Raw genomic sequence first — 22,199 nt, 5'->3', positions numbered from 1 at the left:
GTTAGAGATAGCAACTTAAGTTTTTCTGACGGCCCATTAAAATCGATAATTTTTTAAATCTTACAAAGTAGTATATAAAATAGATCTGGGAAAAGTCTAAACTCGTCAACATGATTAATTTAAACAAAAAAAATAAATAAAACGAAGCCAATGTCCAAGGCATAGCATCGAAATCACGTGTTCGAGCATTCTGCCAAGCTTGCATGCTTTGCCATTTTGAGTCATAATTGAAGAAAAATGTGCGAAAAGCGTCTCTCATTCTGTATAAATATCATCAATTTGAAAGAAATCTATTTTGGGGACAACATTTGTGGACTTTTAATCCTAAATTAATTGTCTGACTGTGAGAAAGATTAGACTCAACAAGCCAAAAGTGAATCAGTGACGCTATTCTCAAACAAGATAGAGTATATTGTAAGAATTATGGGATCCACCTACGTTTTTAAACACATACTTTTTCAAAATAATTTTCAAAGTATTTCTCAGTTGTTTTTCTTTTTATTACACCACAAGAAAAACACCACCACCATTTTATTCTTTCATGACACGAGCCTCAAAGAATCACCTTGTCAACAGATTCATGAGATTTCCAACTTACAGAAAAACCGATCCTATACCCCACGCACATTTATTCATACAGTTTTACCAACTATAATGATAACTCATACGATGCTATTTTTGTTCTTTCACAATCAAGGTGTGGTTTCAAAATCGACGAGCCAAATTTCGGAAACAGGAGAGAATAGCACAGCAAAAGGTCACATCGAATAACACGTCGAATCCGTCAGATGCATCGAGTGTTAAGACAGAAATTAAAGGAGCACCTGGTGGGACAACAACCCCAAAGGATCTCAAGGCGGGATCACCGATCTCAACTGTATCCACAACTCCAAATTCCAACTCATCGTCACATCAATCCACCGATATTAAGCCCCTAAATGGTAGGTTTTTTTTTTAAAATTCAAGGACCTCTAAAAGGACTAGCTCATTCAGCTTACGTACATCCTCCTCCACTAAAAAAAAATTTAGGCAACGCCTCATTGAAAAGTACTGGACAAATAATAAAATTGTAATTTTTGTATTATCCATGTTTAACGGGAAATGCAATGGCACTACAGGGACAAATCATTCCCGCAAACTTAATAATAAATGGGACAAAATTAGGCCACGCCTACTATGAAACTTAACCCATTCAGTCAATGTACCAGAAATACTTAAGATAGAATGTTCATATTTTAGGATTAGTTTCCTACAGATTAACCCTCTAACGGGTAAGACCGCCTCCAGGCGGTCTTCACAAAAATCACATTTACAGCGACAATAAAGGTTTTATTTATTTAAAAGTGCTATAGTGTCCTCGGTAATAGTCTTATAAACATCTCTTGAAAGTTTGAACTCATTTTGACTATTCGTTTTGTTGCTATTCCCAGTTTTGTGTGACAGGTCAGAGAAAAGGAACAAAAAATATTTGTGCAAAAAAACTCAATTTCCATAAAAATACCGATTTAAAGTTATCTGACTAAAATAAATCTATTTTTTACTGAAAGATATGTCATTCTACTTTGTATATTTTATTTAAAAAATTTGAAAAAACTAAAAATGTGAATTTTAGAAGCAAAAAGAGTTTCAAAAAATGTTTATATTTTCTCACCTAGCGCCTAAACTAAAAGAGATAATGAAGAATGGATGGTTTTTTCGACTTTATTGGATCATAAATATCCTAGAAAACATTGTTCTAGAACTTTTTTTTGCATATGAAAGAAAACACCGTTAGAGGGTTAATAGATGAATTTTTTGAAAAGAATTTTTTTTCAACAAAACTCTATTGCTTTAGATAGAGTAACTATCCAAGAAAACAAATTGGCAACTAGAATGCAAATCAGGAAAGAGGAAAGGCGCCAATTTTAACAAATTCGACGGGATGTCGAATTTTCCATCCACCATTTTGAGCAAAAATTTTGTATCATTTGCTGCGAAGCTAGAAAAGAACAACAAAATGTATTTCCATCTCTGTCGGATTATTTTTCCCAAATAATTGAAGGACTAAAGTTATTAAAAATTCATTCCCGACAGCAATTCGGATAAAAATTGCCTAGGAATAAATCATCTAAAATCACTCAATTTGCGTATGATGTATAATACCATGGTAAGGAATGGGTTAAGATTAAACTTAAGAAAAGTTCTTATATCTGCTAGGTAAAACTAGAATTATTTTATATATTAAACAAGATAAGTTTAACATTACACATATTAAACTGAACATGTCATAGGTTCCATATGGAAAATTCGGTTATGCGACTCCCCCTTAAAAGCTACGCTTATTTCGAAAGCCACGCCTATTTGCCTAAATAATCCTGATTCTAACCACTATTTCTTTTCTCCGCTGTCGATTTTGAAAGATATACAGTAGGTGTCAAAAGTTTGTTGCCTCATGTGTGATCGGGGAACCAGGTGCAAAAAATGATAGAAAAAATTACTTTTTCGATTTTTTCTTTTTGCAAATGAATTTCCTGTAATCCGTAGATCCTATTTATGTATTTCGAAAAAAATAATTAATTTTATACCATATAAAAAATATTCTTTTCCAAAAGGGAATCATTTTTAATTCGTCAAAAGTTTGTTGCCTCATTTTAAAAAGTAATTCAGAATGGTTAAAACATGCAACCAACTTAATGTAAACCAGTTACATTTGGAGTTTATGTCATTTGAGAGGCAAATGGTGGGTTTGTACATTTCTAAACTTATCAATGGAAAATATATGTATATAAAAGTATTGATAAATAACAAGACTTTAGACTAAAAATTGCAAATTACAAAAAGTTAAAAGGAGAGAAATCGTACAGAGATACTGCCGGAATGAATCTTCGTCGTTAATTGCTTAATTTTATGGAAAATCTCTACAGGATATACATAAAATCATCGAAATATATGGTGATAAGGCACGACCACATCTAAAAAACGCTGCTGGCAGACCTAGGGTTTTGACTCAGTAATAATAAAATTCGACTCAGACCAAGTAAATGTACAACCTTTTATTCAGCTTGGTCTTGTTTACTGATGGAATATTGCAAGCCACCCAAATATTCTTACTATTTTCATTTAATATGGGCTTGTTTTTGTAACAGTAGGGACCTGTGTCCCTTCAGCAACCAACTGTCTTTCAATTTATGAAGCAAACATCATTGGGTCACTATCAGAGATACTTACAATGCTGTTATCAACCCTCTGAGTGGATACCCTAGGTCTGCCAGTAGCGTTTTTCAGATGTGGTAATTATTACCTTTCGTAATTTTACATAAATCTTGACAATTAACGACGCAGATGCATTTCGGAAGTATCTCTGGACGATTTCCCACCTTTTAATTCATTCTAACTTGTTATTTTAAGCTAAATTATGAAATACCAAAAAAAAACAGATTATTTCTTGTTATTTATCATCACTTTCATACATATCTATTTACTATAGACAACTTTAGAAATGTCCAAACCTACCATAGACCCCTCAAATGACATAAACTAAAGCCGGTGCATTTTAATAAGATAGTCGCATATTTTTGACCATTTTGAGTAACTTTTGAAATGACGCAACAAACTTTTGACGCATGAAAAACGAACAATTATTGGAAAACAATTATTTTTTATATGTAAAATGAAATATTTTTTCGAAATACATAAATAAGATCTACGGATTGCAGGCAAATAATTTGAAAAAAAAAAACAAAAATTCAAAAAAGTATTTTTTCTATCATTTTTTGCATCTGGTTTCCCAAAATACATAACGCAATAAACTTTTGACACCTACTGTATATTTGAAATGTATTTCGAAATGGAAGTTTTTAACAGTTAGCTGAGATTCTTTACAATCTCAGCTTTTTTAATTTTATGTGTTAATTATTTGCAATATAGAATTTTTAAAATTTAAAGTGAAATTATGCTTTTTTCTTAATAAACTACAATAAATTCGTGAAAGACTTGTGTAAATTAATAAAAAACACATTTCGTCATTCAATCAACTTTTTGTTTTTTTAATCATTTTTTTGTTTATTTTATTTTTTATGTATTTATTATTAGTTTATTAATTTTATATTTGTTTTTAATAAATAAATCTCTTTATTTCGCTTCTTTTTTTCTGTTTCATATGTCGATTTTTCTTATTATGCTTTTCTTAGATCTGGATGAAAAAGTTAAGAAAAATGTCTTAAAAACTGTTCTTTCTTGGAGTTCGAGCTGTTAAAATTATAAAAAGCATTTTTCTGATTTTTTTTTGAAAAGTATTGAACAATATATAATAAACTTCCTACGTAAAAAACAGCAAAAAGTCATGAAGTTTTCCCCAACTGGAGACAATGCAACAGATTGAACGAAAGAAATAGTATTTTCTTCAAGGAAACATTTGATGTTAGAGTTAGTAGCGAGAAAAATTCTATAAATACAGCAATTAAATTATAAAAATAACACAAATTTACATTTTATAGCTTTTAATTTATTTGATGACAAAAATCTTAATATGTTTAATTCCGAATATCGCAAATCTCTTTTTCCCTCTTCAGAAATCCCAAAAATCCTAATTGGCAATAAGGGTCAGCAAATTTATAGACTATCGTGCTAGAGCTCCATTTGGTCAAAGAAAAATCTAATAGTTTCACGCGAGTGACTTTCATAAATAACCACAACTGCATTAATTTGGCCAGATCTCAATCAAAAACAAATATGAAACTTCTATTGAATTGCTAGAGACAATAAATAATCCAAATCGAAATAGACAAAACTGGGAATGAGAAAAAATTGCCACAAAAAGAAAAAAAAATCTGTATGGGGACGAAATGGTCAGAAAATGAATTATTTTCTTTCCCAACATCGAATTTTTTCCGAACTTGTGGGGAGAGGGAATGTTGGAAAACTGGTCCTCTCTCTTTCCATACTCCCCATGATCATGTGGCAATTTATCACGCAGAATTTTTCTGCTTTTCTTTTTGGCCCCTCCTCCAAAACGTCTCACTTGGAATTTTTGTAGTTTTTGTCTCACCCTCATGCGAAAGACTTTTATTTATAAATTGCTCATCATATTTCGATCTCCTGACAAATTCAATATTGTGTGATGCAGGATTTATAAATAAAATTCGTGTGCCACTAGTTGCAAGAGTTGAAAGAGACTTTTTCACTTTTTCACACATTTTCCACATTTTCTCGTGGTGTATTGAAATGTGGCGAATGTGGCACAACTGAAGAAAATTATATGTTTACAGACAAGTTATTGCCTAAATAAGCTTTTGATTCTGAGAAGCTTTACTGCAATTTTCTCGGGAGATTTCCCAAGAAAGTAAAGCGTTTTTTTTTTAATGAAATGAGACTTTCAGACGCCTTGGAGATATACTCTACGTGTATGTTGAGAAATAGGCTTTTTAAGAAAATCAAAAGAAAGTCTGATATTTTTAGGTTCCTGTTTATATTAGGTTCTCAATTCCATTTAAGATTTAATGTTCAGAAATAAAGCAAATCTTCAATAATTCACTGCGATAAACTTTACTAATTTGTATTCTTGGAACCTACACCTATCACGCCTATCACTCTAAATGTTTATATTTTTAAAAATTTGCGACATTTAAAATTCTAATAACATCTCAAATTGTCCATAAAAATAGGTTTTATCTATTTAAACAAAATTTCTAATCATCTGTTAACAATAACTTAAGTTCTCAAAATCGGATTTGAACTTTCGGGAATTTATAGATAACCTGGAACCATTTTTGTAAATAGTTAAGCTATTTAAATGGCATTCTGTTATCTTCACTGAACTTAATTTTTCGGGCCATGTTCTTATATATTTATTAAGACTTAAAAAACCAATATGAAAAATTTTAAAGTTATAATAAGCATTTGAGAATAACATTCTTTTAGTACAAAGGGGTGTCAAAGGTGTCAAAGCGTCCCAGGCTTTGCTAAGTGCTCGAACTCTTGTTTTCTCATAAATACTTTCGCATCATTTACTGTTACTACATCATTTACTGATCATTTACATCATTTACTGATCCCCCAAAATAGTGTTAAGAGTAATAAAATTGATCTTTGAATAAAAATTAGGGGAGACTGGGGCAAAAAGTCACAAATCGAAAATTTTAAAATTCAATATCTTCCAAGATAAATAAGATACCGGCTTAAAATTTCTTCCATAGATAGCCGCCATAAGTCTTCTTCAATGTCGTAAGTTTGTTAGAATTTGAACAAGGAATTTAGAAAATAAAAAAAATATCGAAATTTTTAGCCCTATTTTTGAAATATTTTCCTTGCAGAAGATATCAATTATTAGCTACTTATACTAAATTTAATGCACTGGTGAATGTTTCCCAAATTATCTGGATATTCTTTGAATACGAATCCGCTATCTATTTTAAAATTTTACAAAGATTCTTTACTCCAGAAATCCTTTTATTAAAAACGACCACCTGGGGTAAAAAGTAGCAAAAACTATGGAGCAAAAAGTACCAAAAACCGAAACAATTTTTAATGTCCCACGGTGAAAAGAAACGTCAATGCTATGTGTCGCCGCTTGTTGTTTGCTTTGGTCAAACGATTTGCAGTCTTTTGTGTTTTTTGTAAAATAGCTTAAAATGCGATTTTCTTGCTCAGATAGAGAAAACGGTGATTTACAAAGGTTTAGAAGAATAAATTTCCTAAGAAAATATGTAATCTAGGTACTAATAAAGCGAATCAAAATGTGATAGTACCTTATGCCTGCTACTATTTGCCCCAGCATTTTTGAGAATGATCACAAAATTACCTTTTAGAAAACGGCTCGATAAATATATTTCCTTACAAAATAGAGGAAAATGGCTTTCACAGAGTTATAGAGCGGTAAGTTTCCTATAAAACTGTGCTAATTAGAAATTTTGGAGGTGCTCGGGTAGCTTGTTAAAAAATAAAATATCCGTTTTGTGACTTTGTGCCCCAGTCTCCCCTACTGATTGGTTCATAACTGGTTCACAACCCAATTGAACCGATCGAATATTTAATTAGTATTATATTCTAACTGTGTTATCACACTTGCACATTAAAATTTTAAAATGATTCACATTAATTGTCGCTGGTGAGAGTCCAAATGTGTAATTTGTGTGTTTGAATCATTTTATATTCAAATTTTGATCTATTTGTTTATAAAAAGGTAGACTTGGCCCGCAAAATTTGATATAAATTGATTTCTAGCATTAATGCGAAAAATTAATGCGATTTTCTCTTTAATTTTTTAATGTGAAAAATATTTATACTTTAGGTAATTTTAAACTTATTCTTGCATTCCAAGTCCACTTTTTTATCAATAAATAGAAAAACCCCAAATATTAAGTGACTCAAAGACACAAATAACATATTTGGACGCTCACAAGCGACAATTAATGTGAATCACATTAAAATTTTAATGTGCAAGTGTGATAACGCCGTAAGAATTATATTTTAAGAACTAGCATTCAGATAGGATTTTACATGGTTTAGTTGAAAGCTCTTTCCAAGCTTAACAAAATTCGACTTTAAATAAAAAAATAATTAGGAACTTTTTCGTATAGGAGCACCTTTTCATCTGAACTCAAAAACCTGTATTCTTTTCTTCAGGAAAAATAACAGATGATCTCACGTCCAATAACAACAAGTGGACAGGATCGTGCAATTCGCTCCTGCAGCATCATCAGCAGCAGCAACTGGGAAAGTCACCAACAACAGGATCAAGTCTAGGAAGTGGCCTTCAGAATCATCATCATACATCGCATCATCATGCAGCTGTTGCTGCAGCCGCCCTAGCATCGCCATTTTCATCCCTTCTGAGCGCCGGAGGAAGTGCTGGCTACCTCCTAGATCCCCTGGGTAGCCTCAATAAGTCCACAACAGCCAATCATTTGTTCTAGGAGACCGTGGATTCACATTTGCATTTCAAAATACTTTGCAGTGAGAGAAATTGAGTGAAAAACCGAGCCAAGAACTTCAGAAATTCTTTCCTAAGTCCATCAAATGAGTGAATGAGTGTTTATGAAATTCCTGAGATGTCTCAGATGGACAATATTTGAGGGAAATTCTGCACAAAAGTCACTCACAATGATATAATTCACAAATCAAGAGAGAATTCTTCACTCCACCATAGACTTTAACGTCCAATCAACTTTGACCGAGGGAGCCAACAAATTTATCACCCAGTGAATTTTCAATGTATAAAAGATACTAAGGAGATATACGAATGATTTTTTTTTTTGAACAAGAGAATGAATTGACGAGTTGTAGTCTAATGAACACATCTGTATACGGAAAATTATACTATATTTAAAGAATGTGAATAAAGGTTAAGGGAATTGTAGAAGATTCGAGTTCAAGAGTGAAAAGGTGGCATTTTGTATCACAATTGCTCTTATTCTTTTATTTGGAAAAGAGGTTATATGTTACAATGTGAGGTTATATTAAGGATAACCTAAAAAAACGCAGTGTATTCTTAGTGCTATGTATTTTAATTTATTCGTATTAAAAACTTTTGACAAATGTTTAATCTGTAATCGAAATTTCCCAGTTTATCTCATAAAATTAACAAAAATTATATGGCAAAATTGTATTAGTCAGCAAATCCCTACGGTCACCTATCTTTTCTAAGTTTACACATTTCTTTTGCAATTCGAATATCAATTACTAAGCATATAAAAATCACGGGATATTCACATGAAAATGGTAAAGATAATAATAAATTAGTCGAAAGTATAAAAGGTGAGCTAAATTTGTGTCTCGGATAAATTAAACGAAAAATACTTGTACACGTTTGGGGTAGTATTACACAGCTCAACATTTTTCACAATTCCTTTGCTAAATGAATGAGAACTCTAAGAAATCTAACTGAAGTCTCCGTATTTCTAATTGGTTTTGGTTATCTTAAAAAATTAAAATTTATTTCGTAAAAGCTTATATTCTTAAAAAAAAATGTATTTTTTTAAGTCTACGGACATGTCATTTATTACATTCTTCAATTTTCTTATATAAATGTTTAATTAAAAGTGTCTCAAAATAGGTGAAAAACAAGCTTAATAGTTACGATTTTCTTTTAAATCTGTCAAAAAGATTTTGTTCAAAATATTTAAGGCAAATACTTAATGTTTAAATTTTGTATTGATGGACTAATGATGCTTCACTTTAATTTAAAAATTTTAAAAAAATATAATCGTGTGACCAACTTTAAAATTAAATACAACCTACAGAATAGCTACACATTTTTTTAACCCAAATTTAAATTTTATTGTATTTTTCTTTGTAAGCTTAAGCAAATCAATTCAAAGTAAAGCTTTTATCACAAAATAATCAGATATATTCAAAGGTGTACCGATGCTTCGTAAGATCCCAGGCTTTGTAATGACTAATTTTTTCCTCTATTTCTCAATAATTGAGACTCATTGCAGATGAATTGTGATTGCAGAGATGATTTGTGTAAAAACTATGCGTTATTCAACCAATTGAAACCATGTAAATCAATTGAAAACAAAGATGTCAATAAAATGTGTTAATCTTAGTTTTAGATGTAGGAAAAACGCTCTACCTTCGGATGACTCAAGCTTCGAACTACTTAATCTTTACCCTATGTTTCTAATTCTTGAAGAAATTTGAAGCATTGGACTAGCTATTAAAATAATAATAATGGGGAGAGGGCCGTAGCGCTGGCATTGAGAGGCAATGCCCTACCAAAAACCAGAAACTAAGATAATGTTCCAAGTAGACTTTTCGTAGTATGATATGATAAAGAAGAAATTAATCTCCTATTAAATGGCCTGATACATCTAATCTAATAGAGTGATCGATTGAAGTGCTTAATGCAATTGGTTTAAATTGTATTGAAAGTCAAACAATAATTTTGTGAAAAATTTAAATATTTTCTCAAACATTAAAAAAAAATATTTATCCATGAATTTCGCATTGTTATTAATGAGTTGAAATTGCAATCATTTGATGATTATTTAAATAAAATAATGTTTTTCAATGGTTCTCGGAAAAATGAGCGCAAAGATTCTTACATTTCTTACATAAAAAGCTCAATATATTTCCTTTTCTCATTTACGCATTTTCGAGATAGTTAAGGGGTTAAGTGGATCAAGAAGAGTGTAAAAATATAATAATTTCTCAATTTTTTTTCAGCATATTAAAAAATATTTAATTTAAGCTCTTAGAAATATAAAAATACAACATTAACATAACCTATATTTTCTAATTTTTTCATTTACAGTTTTTAAAAATTTAGTCATTGAAACCTTATTTAAATTCATTCGTTCAAAGCCTAATTTAACTCGTCAGGTAACAGGAGATATTTGGTTTTTGGTCTCCAGATGAACCAATTTCGAGAAATCTTGTCCACCGAAAATTTTTTTTTTTCAAAAATGTCTCTAAAAATCAAGTCCCACTTGATAAATTTTTAAATGAAAATTTCAGAAAATATAGTTTGAATGTTGTACTTTTATATGCCTAAGAGTTTGAATTAATTATATTTTTTATTATGTTGAAAAGAAATTAGAACAAAATTTGCTATATTTTGTCAATTTTGACCCACGTGACCCTTTAAGTATATGCATCGAAGAATTAGAATATCATATTTTATTTTTAAAATTTGTCTATTTTGAAATTTTGTTTTGTTTTATCTCATTCACTTACATTCAAGTGAAGTGGAACGGAAATCGACTAACCAAAATAGATCAATCAAAAATTTTGATGAATACCCTACCTCTAACCCTTTAAAGACGATTGGAACACCGGTGTCCCATAAAGAAAATAATTTTTCCTGACTACCTAAAGTTATTTTTTCTTATGTTTGTACATAATTGTAAAGTAGAAAGTTGAAGGGATCTAGAATATTTTTTGCAAGTCTCTAGCTATTTGCTATGTAGTAAATATTTAAGCTCAAAAATGGCGAATTTTTAAATTCTCAAATTCATAATTGATTTTATTTATTTTTTATACTTCCAAATTTTTTTAAGAAAAACCCTTTTGGCAACAAAAACTACAATACTCATACGTAATATTTTTCATTAAAGCCAAAAATATTATTTATTGGTATTGTCAGAAAAATTACTTAAATTTTTGGGCTATTTTTGTCCCTATCGTCCATAAAAGTACAAAATATACCGAATCTGACTGTGTTGGACTTTCCAAGGTTAGATGTAAAACTTATCATTGATTACGTTTCTCAGTTTAATTTTTATTGTTGATTTTCAATCCGTAAAAAGTGTCTCGTCGTTAAAGGATTAACTACTGATGTCCTACCTTAAATTCAACTCTAGCTACGACCCTGCTAATGGGCCAAATTAATTGAAAAAAAAAACATATTGAAAAAACGGATTATTCGAAGCTTGAGTCTTTCGAAAGTAGAACACTTTCCCCTATTGTACTTTTCTGATGAATTTTCAATTGGACTTATCTTGGTTTTGTCATTTTGGAAGCAAAAACTTATACTTAATGTAGCCTCAGCTTGATTTAAAATTTCAATTCAAAAAATTGACAGATATGTTTTTTTATAGTTTTGATATTTAGGTTAAATATTATAATAACCTCACTTTTCAACATAACCTCTTGATGCACTTAATAAAATGAAAAAAGAAAATTAAATTTATCATCAAATCTTTTTACTCTGAAAGAAAACGTTTGTAATTCCGTTTATCAAAATTTTCTGAAAAAGACGTTCTTTTATATAGGTCAGAAAAAGTTTAGTGAAATTGGCTGAAGAACATATTTTTGACAAACTTTTAACAAATTATTATAAACCTTTTCTTTCAGTGTATATTTTGATAAATTTTCAAAACTGCGTTCCGTTATGCAGAGTCCATATATGGTGGGAAAATGTGGTGAAAATAACTGATAAATTATTTTTGACAATTTGTATAAAATAGTGTATAAAAATAGCCGAGATTAGATGTGTTTTGTTGCCCTCTTCTTTGTCCAATGGTCTCTTGAGAATTTGCGTCGTAGATCACTTTTTTTCACGCCATTTAGTTTTTCTCATTTTTCACAGAGACTTTTCCTCTCAGACAGCAACTCAAACACCAGCAAATTATAATGAATTATTTCACTGTTTAACATGAAATTTTCTACTGTTTTTGCAACATGAGAGAGACTGTTTCATTTTCAAATGTTTTATTAACTGAAATATTCTATGTATGAGATTGGTATATTTGCCACTGAATAACATCCCCCTAAGAAACCCAATTAGGCAGTCAATGAAAGAAAGATGTACATATTAATTTTCAAAGAAAAAAAAAACGTCAAAGCAAAGATTTTGGATGCTCCTAAAGAGAGCTCCACAAAAAAAGTCTTATAATTGTAAATTATGCAATAAGAGAGAAAGAGCGTGAGAAAATGTGAAATAAGAATATTAATAAAATGTAATAAAAGGTATAAAAGATGGAAAAAATGAGAAAAAAATCATAGTCATATTGAGGATTATTTCGTGAAATAAAAAGGAAAACAATGAGAAACAATTTGCTGAATTTGCCCTAAAATTTCCCGGAAGCTTGCCCTCGTGGGAGCTTTTCTCCAGAGAACCTGGAAATGCTCCTGGGACTACTGAGCTCACTGAAAATTTCTCATAGCAAAAGTGGGTGGTTTTGTGTGGAGGCGTTACAGGAGAGGGTGTCTCAAGAGTTGAATTGGCGCTAATTTTAAAATGAAAACTTCTCACATAGTTATGTACATATTTCCACGATGATTTTAGCAGTTGGGAATAGATGGTCTCCTTCGTCTGCACACAGAGAAAACAATCATTGACTATATCCATGTGAACACAGGAAAGGAAAATCCTCACTATTGTAAAACGTAACAGTGAAGAGCAAAAGTTTTGCTTAAGTTTTGCAGAAGTCTTTTCCAATGATTTCAACACTGAGTAAAAAACGGGGGTGCGATTAATTTTTTTTTTCTCATAACTTTAACATTTTTAGGTGTAAAAATATATCAACATTTTTTAATGTTAATTTTACACCTCTTTAAGGGTAAAATTAACATGAAAAAGGGTAACTTTAATCCCTAGTACACCTAAAAAGCATAATATTTGCACCGATTTCGGATCAATACTGCAGGGTAAAATAAACATTTCCGGAATGTTATTTTAACTTTTCGGATTTCTCTCAGTGAATGGTTATTAATTAACTTTTTACAATCATTGCCATAAGAATGAACAATATTTTAAAACTGTGCCAGTTCCTGAAAACCAAAATTGCGCATTTTGGCTCTTCAGGATTTTCGCTCTGGAACTAGTGCTGGATTTCGACCTATTCGGGATTTTGAGTTTTCGAGATTTTAGCTTTTTTTCATGATATTAACCCATTCGGGATTTTGGTGATCAGATTTTGGTCCATTCGAGATTTGGACTTTTCAGGATTTTGACCCATTCGAGATTTTGGCCCATTTAACATTTTGGCTTTTCCGGATTTTGACTCATTACTACCGATTCAGAAATTTAGCGTTCCGGATTTTGGCCTATCCGGGATTTAGATTTTTCGGGATTTTGCCTTTTTTTTATATTGACCCATTCGGGATTTTGGCCAATTCAAGATTACAACCCATTAAGGGGTTTGACGTTAGGGATTTTGACCCATTAGGGATTTTGACCGCGGACCTTTAAAACTATAGCAAAGATATACTTAACAAAATTAAATAAAAAAAATAAATAATTTAAAATTTAATAACAGCGTAATATCAGATAATATAACCTCAACTGAGTTCGCGTCGTTTCTTTTACCAATAGAAGATGGAAAATTTCAAGTAAATAAACCAAAAAGTTTTTTTTTTAATATTGCACAAAAAGCGCTTAATTATAAAGAATTACGATAAAACAAAAGATTCCCCAGAAAAGATATGCAAGCCATTGTGAGAAGGCGTCGACCTCGAGGCAGACCTAGGACAAGGTGGCTGAATCACATTCAGAATCTTGCCTTGGAACGCCTTGGGATCGAACCGGAGCATAGATAGATAGATAGATAATAATGTTTATTTCATGTCATAAGAATATAAATTCTCTTTCTGACTATATAACATCTATATGACTATATGACATCTTCCTAAAGTGGCGGAGGATCGACAAGCGTGGGCTGCTAATTTGGATATCATGGGCCCACGACCCCAATAGGGATAAGCGGTGGAAAATGAATGAATGAATGAATGAACGAATACGATAAAACAAGAGGAACTACAGCGAATTTCAGCAAATTTGCTTCAAAATCAAAGTGGAAATTGTCAACAAAATTTTTCGCCCGTTTGAAAAAGAGTCGATTGAGCGAGAGTCTACTGTAAGCAACATCTTAAATAAACACAACTTCAGAGACATATGTTATCAGACATGATTGGCGCGAACTTAGTTGACGATCCAGTAAGGTAAAAGTCCTGTAGTCGGCTGGTTTCTCAACTCGGCCAGTGGAATTATTTAATCAATTTTTTGTAATGTTTTATAGTCAGTTTCTATTAAATTTTGATTAATTTTCATTATGTATAATACTATAGACCTTATAATATTATACCGCTTATGCCATAGCAAATTTAAGTAAATTGAATAAATAACTCCGATGGCCAAGTTGAGGAATCGGCCGACCACAGGACCTTTTCCTTAGATAGATTATAAAGAAAGTATGATGCGAACTGTGGGTTGCAGTCACTTACAGACTCTATTTGAGTCTATCAACAAACTTTAGGGGAAAGTGCCCATGCTTGATACCATTGGAAGCTTTGTAATGACTAAATTTTTTATGTAATGTAACATATATTTGACTCATCGCAACCATATTTTAAAAACTATGGGAAAGTTGCCAGTTTTTAAAAGAAATTGCGAAATCAGGTTTGTCGAGAAACATAGAAAAAATTTAGTCATTACGAAGCTTCCAATGGTATCAAGCATGGGCACTTTCCCCTACTCCAATTCTTTAAGAACTGGCTGACCTACATAATATCTTGAACTTACCGCTCTCTTGATATTCTTTATAATTTTATTAAAGAATTATAATCAACACAATTCTATTATTTTCAAAGTTTCAACCTCTGGAAGTTGTGATAACGTCTAAACCCTGTAAAATGTGATTTTACCCAAGAGTTTTCCATGCATATTCCTAAAGAAATAACATATAAAATTTAATTAATAAATAAATTACTTTATCAAATGGTCGTCAACAGGTTAATTTTTAAATAATTCGTGTTGCAATAGGAAGTCTCTTCACGTAGATACCCTTCGTGAAGAGCTTGTAATACTTATTAACGTTCATTTTTCCGTAAATTGCGATTTATGGGATTTTATGAAGTTTTAGTCATGATCACTTTCTTTATAAGGGTAAATATCCTCGATGAAACATTTAAGAAAAAATTAGAAAAAAATGACTAGAACTCTTTTTAATTTATTAACTAATAAAGAATTAAATTTTAATCAAAGAAGTTCGAATTTTTGCGGGTATTGTCAAAAAGTCAAAAACCCAAGGCACATTTTCTTATGCTACACTTATTAACACGTTCTTTATGAAATCCCCAAGGAAAATGATCACATAATCATAAACTTACTACTAATTTTTTTTAAACATCTCACAGTGAAAGAAGCCTAGAACAAATTAAAAAGAAAATAATCTTCAGAATGTCCCAAAAAGAAAAAAAAATCTTTAAGTTTAGAGACCTCTCAAGATTTTCAAAGCTTGAAATCTACCCTCGGATGGTAGATTCAAGAAACCAACTGTTTAAATTTATCATAACCTAACAAATCTTCCAGACGTCATCGCCTGAGCTCATAAAGGCTTTCTGCTGATTCATTTAATTAATAAAATTATAAATCAGCAGGTTTCTGTTAATTTGCTCGAACGTAATTCATATAGACAACCAACAAGGTAGTTTCCTTAACTTCCGTCTTTGAAAAGGGAACCAGGGTTATTCCGTTTTACAATTTTCTAATAAACTGTAAAAAAGACTGTGATTTTTTGGTTAGTAAAAAAATCAAACTTGACCAGTGAAAAACAATATTCAGTCAGTGCCTTAGTCAGGTACTAAATTTAGTACTTAAAAAAAATCTTTTTTCTCTAAAACATAACACTAAAAATATAATTATATTAATAGTTTTGAACATTTTTGCTCGTCAGTGTCCATGACAAGGCATCCAATCTTTGTATGTATTGCACGGGTAAAAAATATTCTTTCCCGAATATTCGACGTCCGTCGCTTGGATTTCACACGTTTGGAGTCTATAAAAGCATATAGCAAACGATACTTGAGGATCAGTTTGTGTTCTCTATCCAAACGGGGTACAACCTTAGTGGAGGAGTAGAGTGTCTGAGAGATAAAATAAACTCCTTTTTTGTATTCATAATAAAGTAAAAGAACAGAAAAAAATCCACCCACAATGTCTCTCGAACGTCAAGTGCGTGCCAAGGTAAGTTTATTTTCTTATTACTCAGCCCACCTGCTCATCTTTCTCCACCACACAAGGGGATATACCAGTGTTTACGCGGGGAATCCGACTGAGAGCTATTAGTGCAATATTTGAAAGATGATTTTTCGCGAGTTTTTTCTTTTCATTTGAATTAAATTCAATGTAAACATTAAGTGTGGAAAAGTATAATGATTTTTAATGGTTTCTTGTTTGTACTGATTGATCCCTATGTGATGCGATTAGATTGCCGGAAAGCGTGATCCCGTCAAGGACAAGGAAGCTCAGGAATGGATTGAAGCCTTGTTGGGTGCCAAATTCCCAGCTGGCAGTCTCTATGAGGATGTCCTCAAGGATGGTACAGTCCTCTGCCGCCTCATGAACAAACTCCAACCCGGATCTGTACCAAAGATCAACGAATCTGGTGGACAATTCAAAATGATGGAAAACATCAACAACTTCCAGAAAGCCCTCAAGGATTACGGTGTACCTGATATTGATGTCTTCCAGACAGTTGATCTCTGGGAAAAGAAGGACATCTCTCAAGTCACAAACACACTCTTCGCTCTCGGACGTGCAGTAAGTGTTAAGCCTAACCCTTGTCCTAATGGTAGATCTAACCCCTATTTTTTTTCTAACTATTCTCAGTGCTACAAACACGCCGATTTCCCCGGACCTCATCTAGGACCCAAGCCTGCCGATGAGTGCAAACGTGACTTCTCAGAGGAGCAACTCCGTGCTGGAGAAGGTATTGTCGGTCTTCAGGCTGGACAGAATAAGGGAGCTTCACAAGCTGGTCAGAATATTGGTGCCTCCCGCAAAATTCTTCTTGGAAAGTGAACACCTCACACAAAGCATCAGGAGAGAAAATCATCGCAAAATTCCTCATTTTTCTCTCTCACAAAATGCTTTTCATGTATTTTTTCCACGCACTTTCAATACCACATGCTATTTTTAAAGATAAACCTACCTAAAAAAAACGGTACACTAAATGGGTAATAAATTATATTTATTATGAAAAATTTTCTACGATATAAATTGTGTATAGAATTTTGTTGGGAACGAAAGAAAGAAAAAAAAGAAATCGAAAAGAAAATGTAATCATTGTTTTATTTTATGTTTTCATAAACAAAAAAAAAGAAAAAAAAATTAGACAAAAAAACTCATGATTTTCATTGAAAATGAAACATTGAGCAAAGATTGAATAAATATTTCCTGTTTAGTATTTAAATGACAATCATGGACTTTTTTTTAATAATTTCCACGCACATCAGAGGTGGAGGTGTTTTTAAAATATAAAACAACAGTGAAGAAGTAAAAGAAACATTCTTAAAAAAAAAACAACTAACAAATTTTCTAATAATATCCACTCATGTGCTAGAAAATTTATAGTGAATTTTCACGTATATGTCTCTAAAGCTAACATCCTCCAAACATATTTAGATAAATGGCCCCAAAATAGATCATCGTTGAGGAAAAAAAATAACCTTTAAGCTATGTTTAAAAGGCAAATCATCCACACTCTTCAATAATTGCACAAGGATGAGAAGAAGACGCGGGGAGATCCATAAAAGCTTCGGCTCAAGGTGCCTCTACTACATCTTACAGGAGCTTTATACCCGAAGCTCTCACGAACATACCGCATTTGCCCAAAACTTTTCACCGACATGATATTAAGCAGCGATGTTGCTAAAATAAGACACTGAGGTAATCTCCATTGGATCAACAAATTTTCAGAATTCATGCTTCCAAATTCCCCTCATATCTCGTACTCGCGTTGTGATGAAAGACTACGAAATTTTTCTCTCATCTCAACTTTTATTTTCTTTTATTTTTATATCTTTTAATTTGGAATATTATCTGTTGCGAAGTGGTGGAAAAGTATGAGGAAAAAGTAGCCACAAATGAGGAAATTTATTGCAGAAAATATTGCGGATATTCTCCTTTAGTTATTTGTTGTGCAAGAGAGAAAACAGACAAAACTTCACGCAGAATTTATGAGTGAATAGATTTTGGAAATTAGATGCTACTTTGCCCAATAAACCTTTCAATAGAACATTTCCAAATCGCTGTGTTAATGGAAATTTTCATTTTCTCATGAAACTGGAATACGGAGGTGAAATTCAAATGAAATCAAAACTCTTCAAGGGTAAAGTGATGAGTTTTATTTGTTGATTGAATACAAATGTTTTTAAAAATGTTTCTCGTGATCAGAAAAAAATCCAATTGATCAGAAACAAGTAATAGGTTAAGGAATCTGATCTAATAAAGCAGAAAATTCAATACAAAGTGTAAAGTTTTGGATGAATTTAATTCAATTATAAAATTTTAAATTAATAATGTTTTATTATGGGACTTCCAGTAAATAAGCACTTCCAGTGCTCCTATTGTTGGCCCTAAGAATTTTTAATGTTTTAAAGTTGTAGTAGGGGAAACCGGGGAGGTTTAGAACAAGGATATTGTGTGACAAGGCGATTTTTTCATTAATTTTTTTTAAATCAATAGAATTTAACCACTACTCAATCGTAGGTAATATTAAGATGTATCTTGACTAAAATGTATATCCTCAGTTTTATTGTTTTAATTCTATGAACACTTTTTCAAAAATTTATAATAATAGTCTATTTTTTATTTCTCAGTTTTGCTCTTTGTATTTAATATCAGCGATATAATCAAAACTTTTTTATCTCATTAGCTAGCAGTGTAATCTAGGAACATACTTTTATAAAAGTTTCAGATATTATACGATCTTGTTTTTTACTTAAAAGACTTTAAATACCAAAATTACACGCGGGGATGTTTGGGACGCCTGAAAGGGGATGAATGGGACGTTGATTTTTGACAAGATTGTAGGTGGCGTGAAATTTTTTATTGTCAAAATGGAGAGTAATGCCCAGTTTCTACTGAAAATTCCTCTTTTGTGCAAACTTTACCAGTAGAAAAGATGTTTCTAACTACAGAGACAATTAAAACATAAATGTCTTGGGAATCGATAATTTCTTTTCCAGAGAATATTCAACATTTGCCCAATCTCGTTAAAAATTATTTTCTCGAAAATTTCTCGAACAATATCCTCTACAATTCTCACAAGTTCTCAAGAAAAGGCAAGGCGAGAGCTCATCTAGATAAACAAGGAAAAAAACAGGTACCATGCAGTTGTTGTAAAATCAAACAGGAATCCGTCAATGAGTTTTAAAACTAAGAGTAGCAAGAAAATCTACTTGCCTGAGGAATTTGATGATCGTGATTGCAATATTCAGAATAAAAAAAAACAAAGAAAATAATTAAATAATAATAATAAATTACTCTACCGTACAAATAAAATTGATATTAATTTCTAAGTATGAAATAAAAGATTAAACATTTTTATTTCTATCACAAATATTTTTAATCTAGTATTTAAAATTAATTAACATGCTGCAATAATACAAATTATGCGAAAAAACACGTCCCAAACATCCCCTTTTCCGTCCCATACTGCCCCACATCGGGGAGGTTTGGGACAAAACGTCAAGTTAAATGTTTTAACTTCTACAAGAAAGCTTAGTTGTTTTCCAAGTTCTATCGAGTAATTTTTATAAAGTCAATACCCATAAGTAATAATAATAAGAATAATAATAATTTATTCAAACTCTACATTTCCCGCCCTCCCATGCGTCTGCCGCCGTCTTAGCGTTGATGACCAGCCTCCGAAGCCAAACAGCAGAAATGCTTCTCCATTGGCTGTGTAATCTTTCAAACATTTGTTGTTGCAAAATTTCATTTTAAATGTTACAATGGCAGACACCTAGCGCAAAGGCACAGGGATGTAGAGTGCATTTTTTTTGTAAAGTTAGCGCATAGCCAAAAGCTGTTCGCGCTCTCTAAATGGAAATGAGATCTCCGGGAAGTCAAAAGTATTTAAAAATAGGGAGATAATTAGATAAATTAAAAAGAAAAGAAAAAACTAAAAAAATGGCTATATAAGTATCCTATAGACCGCATAAAATTGTAATACACTATTGTGATTTTTTGGAATACTGTCTCAAAGTCAAAATATGAAAAAGGGTCCCAAACCTCCCCGGTTTCCCCTATAAATCTTTATCTATCTACTTGTTAATTTCATTTAGAGATAAAATAATTTTAGATTTATGCGAACAAAACTTTAACAAACTCTACTTGTAGTAGAGAATAAAATTGTGAAAATCAAGAAAGGTTCAGTGTCTCCGTCTATTTCCTGCTGAAGTACCACTTTCATGTCGAAACTCGTTCTCGTACCAGCCCCTATTGTTTTTAGGCGATTCACTTTTTGCCAATATGCACCATTGGCATTACTACTCATTCATTCACTGGCTGAATTCAAAACCGATATGGCGTGAGAAATCTTCTTATACTGCTGCTGCTCAGCTTTGAACCCGAGACCTCACAGTCATAGAGCCACTACTTTATCCACTGACCCACTTGAGGCTCTATATTCTACTACTAAATATAAGGCGTTTTCAATTTTGTGAAGTTTTAGCTGAGATTTTTTATTTTTTATTTACTTAACTTTTTTGCAAGGTATAGGGGCAAGTAACAGAGTCGCCAGTGATAACTTTTTAAACTTTTGATAATTTTTTTTTTGATAATCTTTTGGTGATAAGTAGCGGGTTTTCATACGAAAAATCGTTCGTTTTTTAGTTTGATCGTAGGACTTCGATTCTCTCTCTAGTTAATTGGAAGAGTTAGTTAGTCTAGTGAACTCCCTAGGGTCATCACTTTCTTTTGGAATTGGATTTTTTTGTGCTCATAATAACTTTATTTTGTTATTTCTTTCTTGCACGTCATCGGTAATAACTTAAAACCTTTTAGTTTCTATTTATTTATAGATCTAACTAATTCACCCTAAGCAAACTAATATAAAAGAATATTTGTTACAAGTTTATTATTTAATAGGGGGCATAGAAAACTTGACATGCTTTTGATTATATTTTACAGTGATACATTTTTTATAAAATATACAGACAAAACAAAACTCATCATTTAAAATGCAGGATTCTCATAAGTTTATAACACAAACTTAAGTATGGTTTAGAGATCGAACTAATTTAAATAATTTCCGAGATCCTTTAAAATATTTTATTTATCCACTGTGTAATGAGTTTGATATGAGAATCATACCTAGAACTCCTACGTCCAATGACCAGGGGTGACATGATAACATCTTTTCGATAGTACCGACTGTCGGTTCTGAAAAATTTTGAAAATGATTCCACTTTTTGTAGCCAATATAAATATTTATCAACAGTCACATTCTATTCAGAATGTCATACTAAATGGCTAACAATGCGTAAAACCTCATCATTCACATAATCTATCAGATACAGATTTAACGATACTGTCGATTCGATTTTTCTCGGGTTTTTCTTAACTCTTTCGTCTCCTTTGGGACTCTGGGTACCCATGGAAAAAATAATTTTTTTAGACTATTTAGAATCGATAAAATTCCGATTCTTCTGGATGATTACAAACTATAAGGATGTCCAAATCTAGGATATTTTTTGCAGGATCCCAATTAACTCCTGAGCTAAGATATTTTTGGTCAAAAATCGTGAATTTTCGATTTTCTGCTTCCTTGCAGATATTGTGACTTTTTTCATATTTCTAGACCCGAATAAGGAAAAACCTCTCGGGGCCAAAAAGTATGATAACTATCAATTACAGATTACATAAATTCGAAAAACAATTTTTTCATAAATTTTCAAAAAACTTGTTCAAAGTTGATGGGTACTCTCGTCCCCAAAAATCTAGAGGTCAAATGTAAGGTTATCCCGCCAATGCCCGCCATTTGCTTTTT

At 31.7% G+C, this 22,199-nt stretch overlaps 2 protein-coding genes across 2 annotated transcripts in view; both read left to right on the top strand.

The window, feature by feature from the left end:
- Nucleotides 1–8,424, top strand: part of LOC129803049 (paired mesoderm homeobox protein 2B-like) — a 33,465-nt gene extending 25,041 nt beyond the window's left edge. Inside the window, exons 3-4 of the mRNA XM_055849371.1 lie at nucleotides 698–941; nucleotides 7,603–8,424. Of these exons, the coding sequence (XP_055705346.1) occupies nucleotides 698–941; nucleotides 7,603–7,892 (534 nt within the window). The 3' untranslated portion in view covers nucleotides 7,893–8,424. The remainder of the gene's footprint in view (nucleotides 1–697; nucleotides 942–7,602) is intronic.
- Nucleotides 8,425–16,173: 7,749 nt separating this feature from the next.
- On the top strand, nucleotides 16,174–17,621 carry LOC129803065 (muscle-specific protein 20). Its single transcript, XM_055849402.1, has 3 exons — nucleotides 16,174–16,387; nucleotides 16,631–16,963; nucleotides 17,033–17,621. The coding sequence occupies exons 1-3, from the start codon at nucleotides 16,358–16,360 to the stop codon at nucleotides 17,222–17,224; spliced, it is 555 nt and encodes a 184-aa protein (XP_055705377.1). The 5' UTR covers nucleotides 16,174–16,357; the 3' UTR covers nucleotides 17,225–17,621.
- Nucleotides 17,622–22,199: the final 4,578 nt, after the last annotated feature.

The sequence above is a fragment of the Phlebotomus papatasi genome, chromosome 2, assembly GCF_024763615.1.
Source record: "Phlebotomus papatasi isolate M1 chromosome 2, Ppap_2.1, whole genome shotgun sequence".
NCBI lineage: Eukaryota > Metazoa > Arthropoda > Insecta > Diptera > Psychodidae > Phlebotomus > Phlebotomus papatasi.
The sequence above is the reverse complement of the archived record's forward strand: the minus strand, read 5'-3'. Positions and strand labels throughout refer to the sequence as shown.

What these genes read in the sequence shown, in the direction of transcription:
- LOC129803065 (XM_055849402.1), top strand. Translation starts at nt 16,358, where the DNA reads ATGTCTCTCGAACGTCAAGTGCGTGCCAAG. An exon ending in AACGTCAAGTGCGTGCCAAG is followed by an intron (nt 16,388 to 16,630) that starts GTAAGTTTATTT and finishes TGATGCGATTAG; the next exon opens with ATTGCCGGAAAGCGTGATCC. An exon ending in TCTTCGCTCTCGGACGTGCA is followed by an intron (nt 16,964 to 17,032) that starts GTAAGTGTTAAG and finishes AACTATTCTCAG; the next exon opens with TGCTACAAACACGCCGATTT.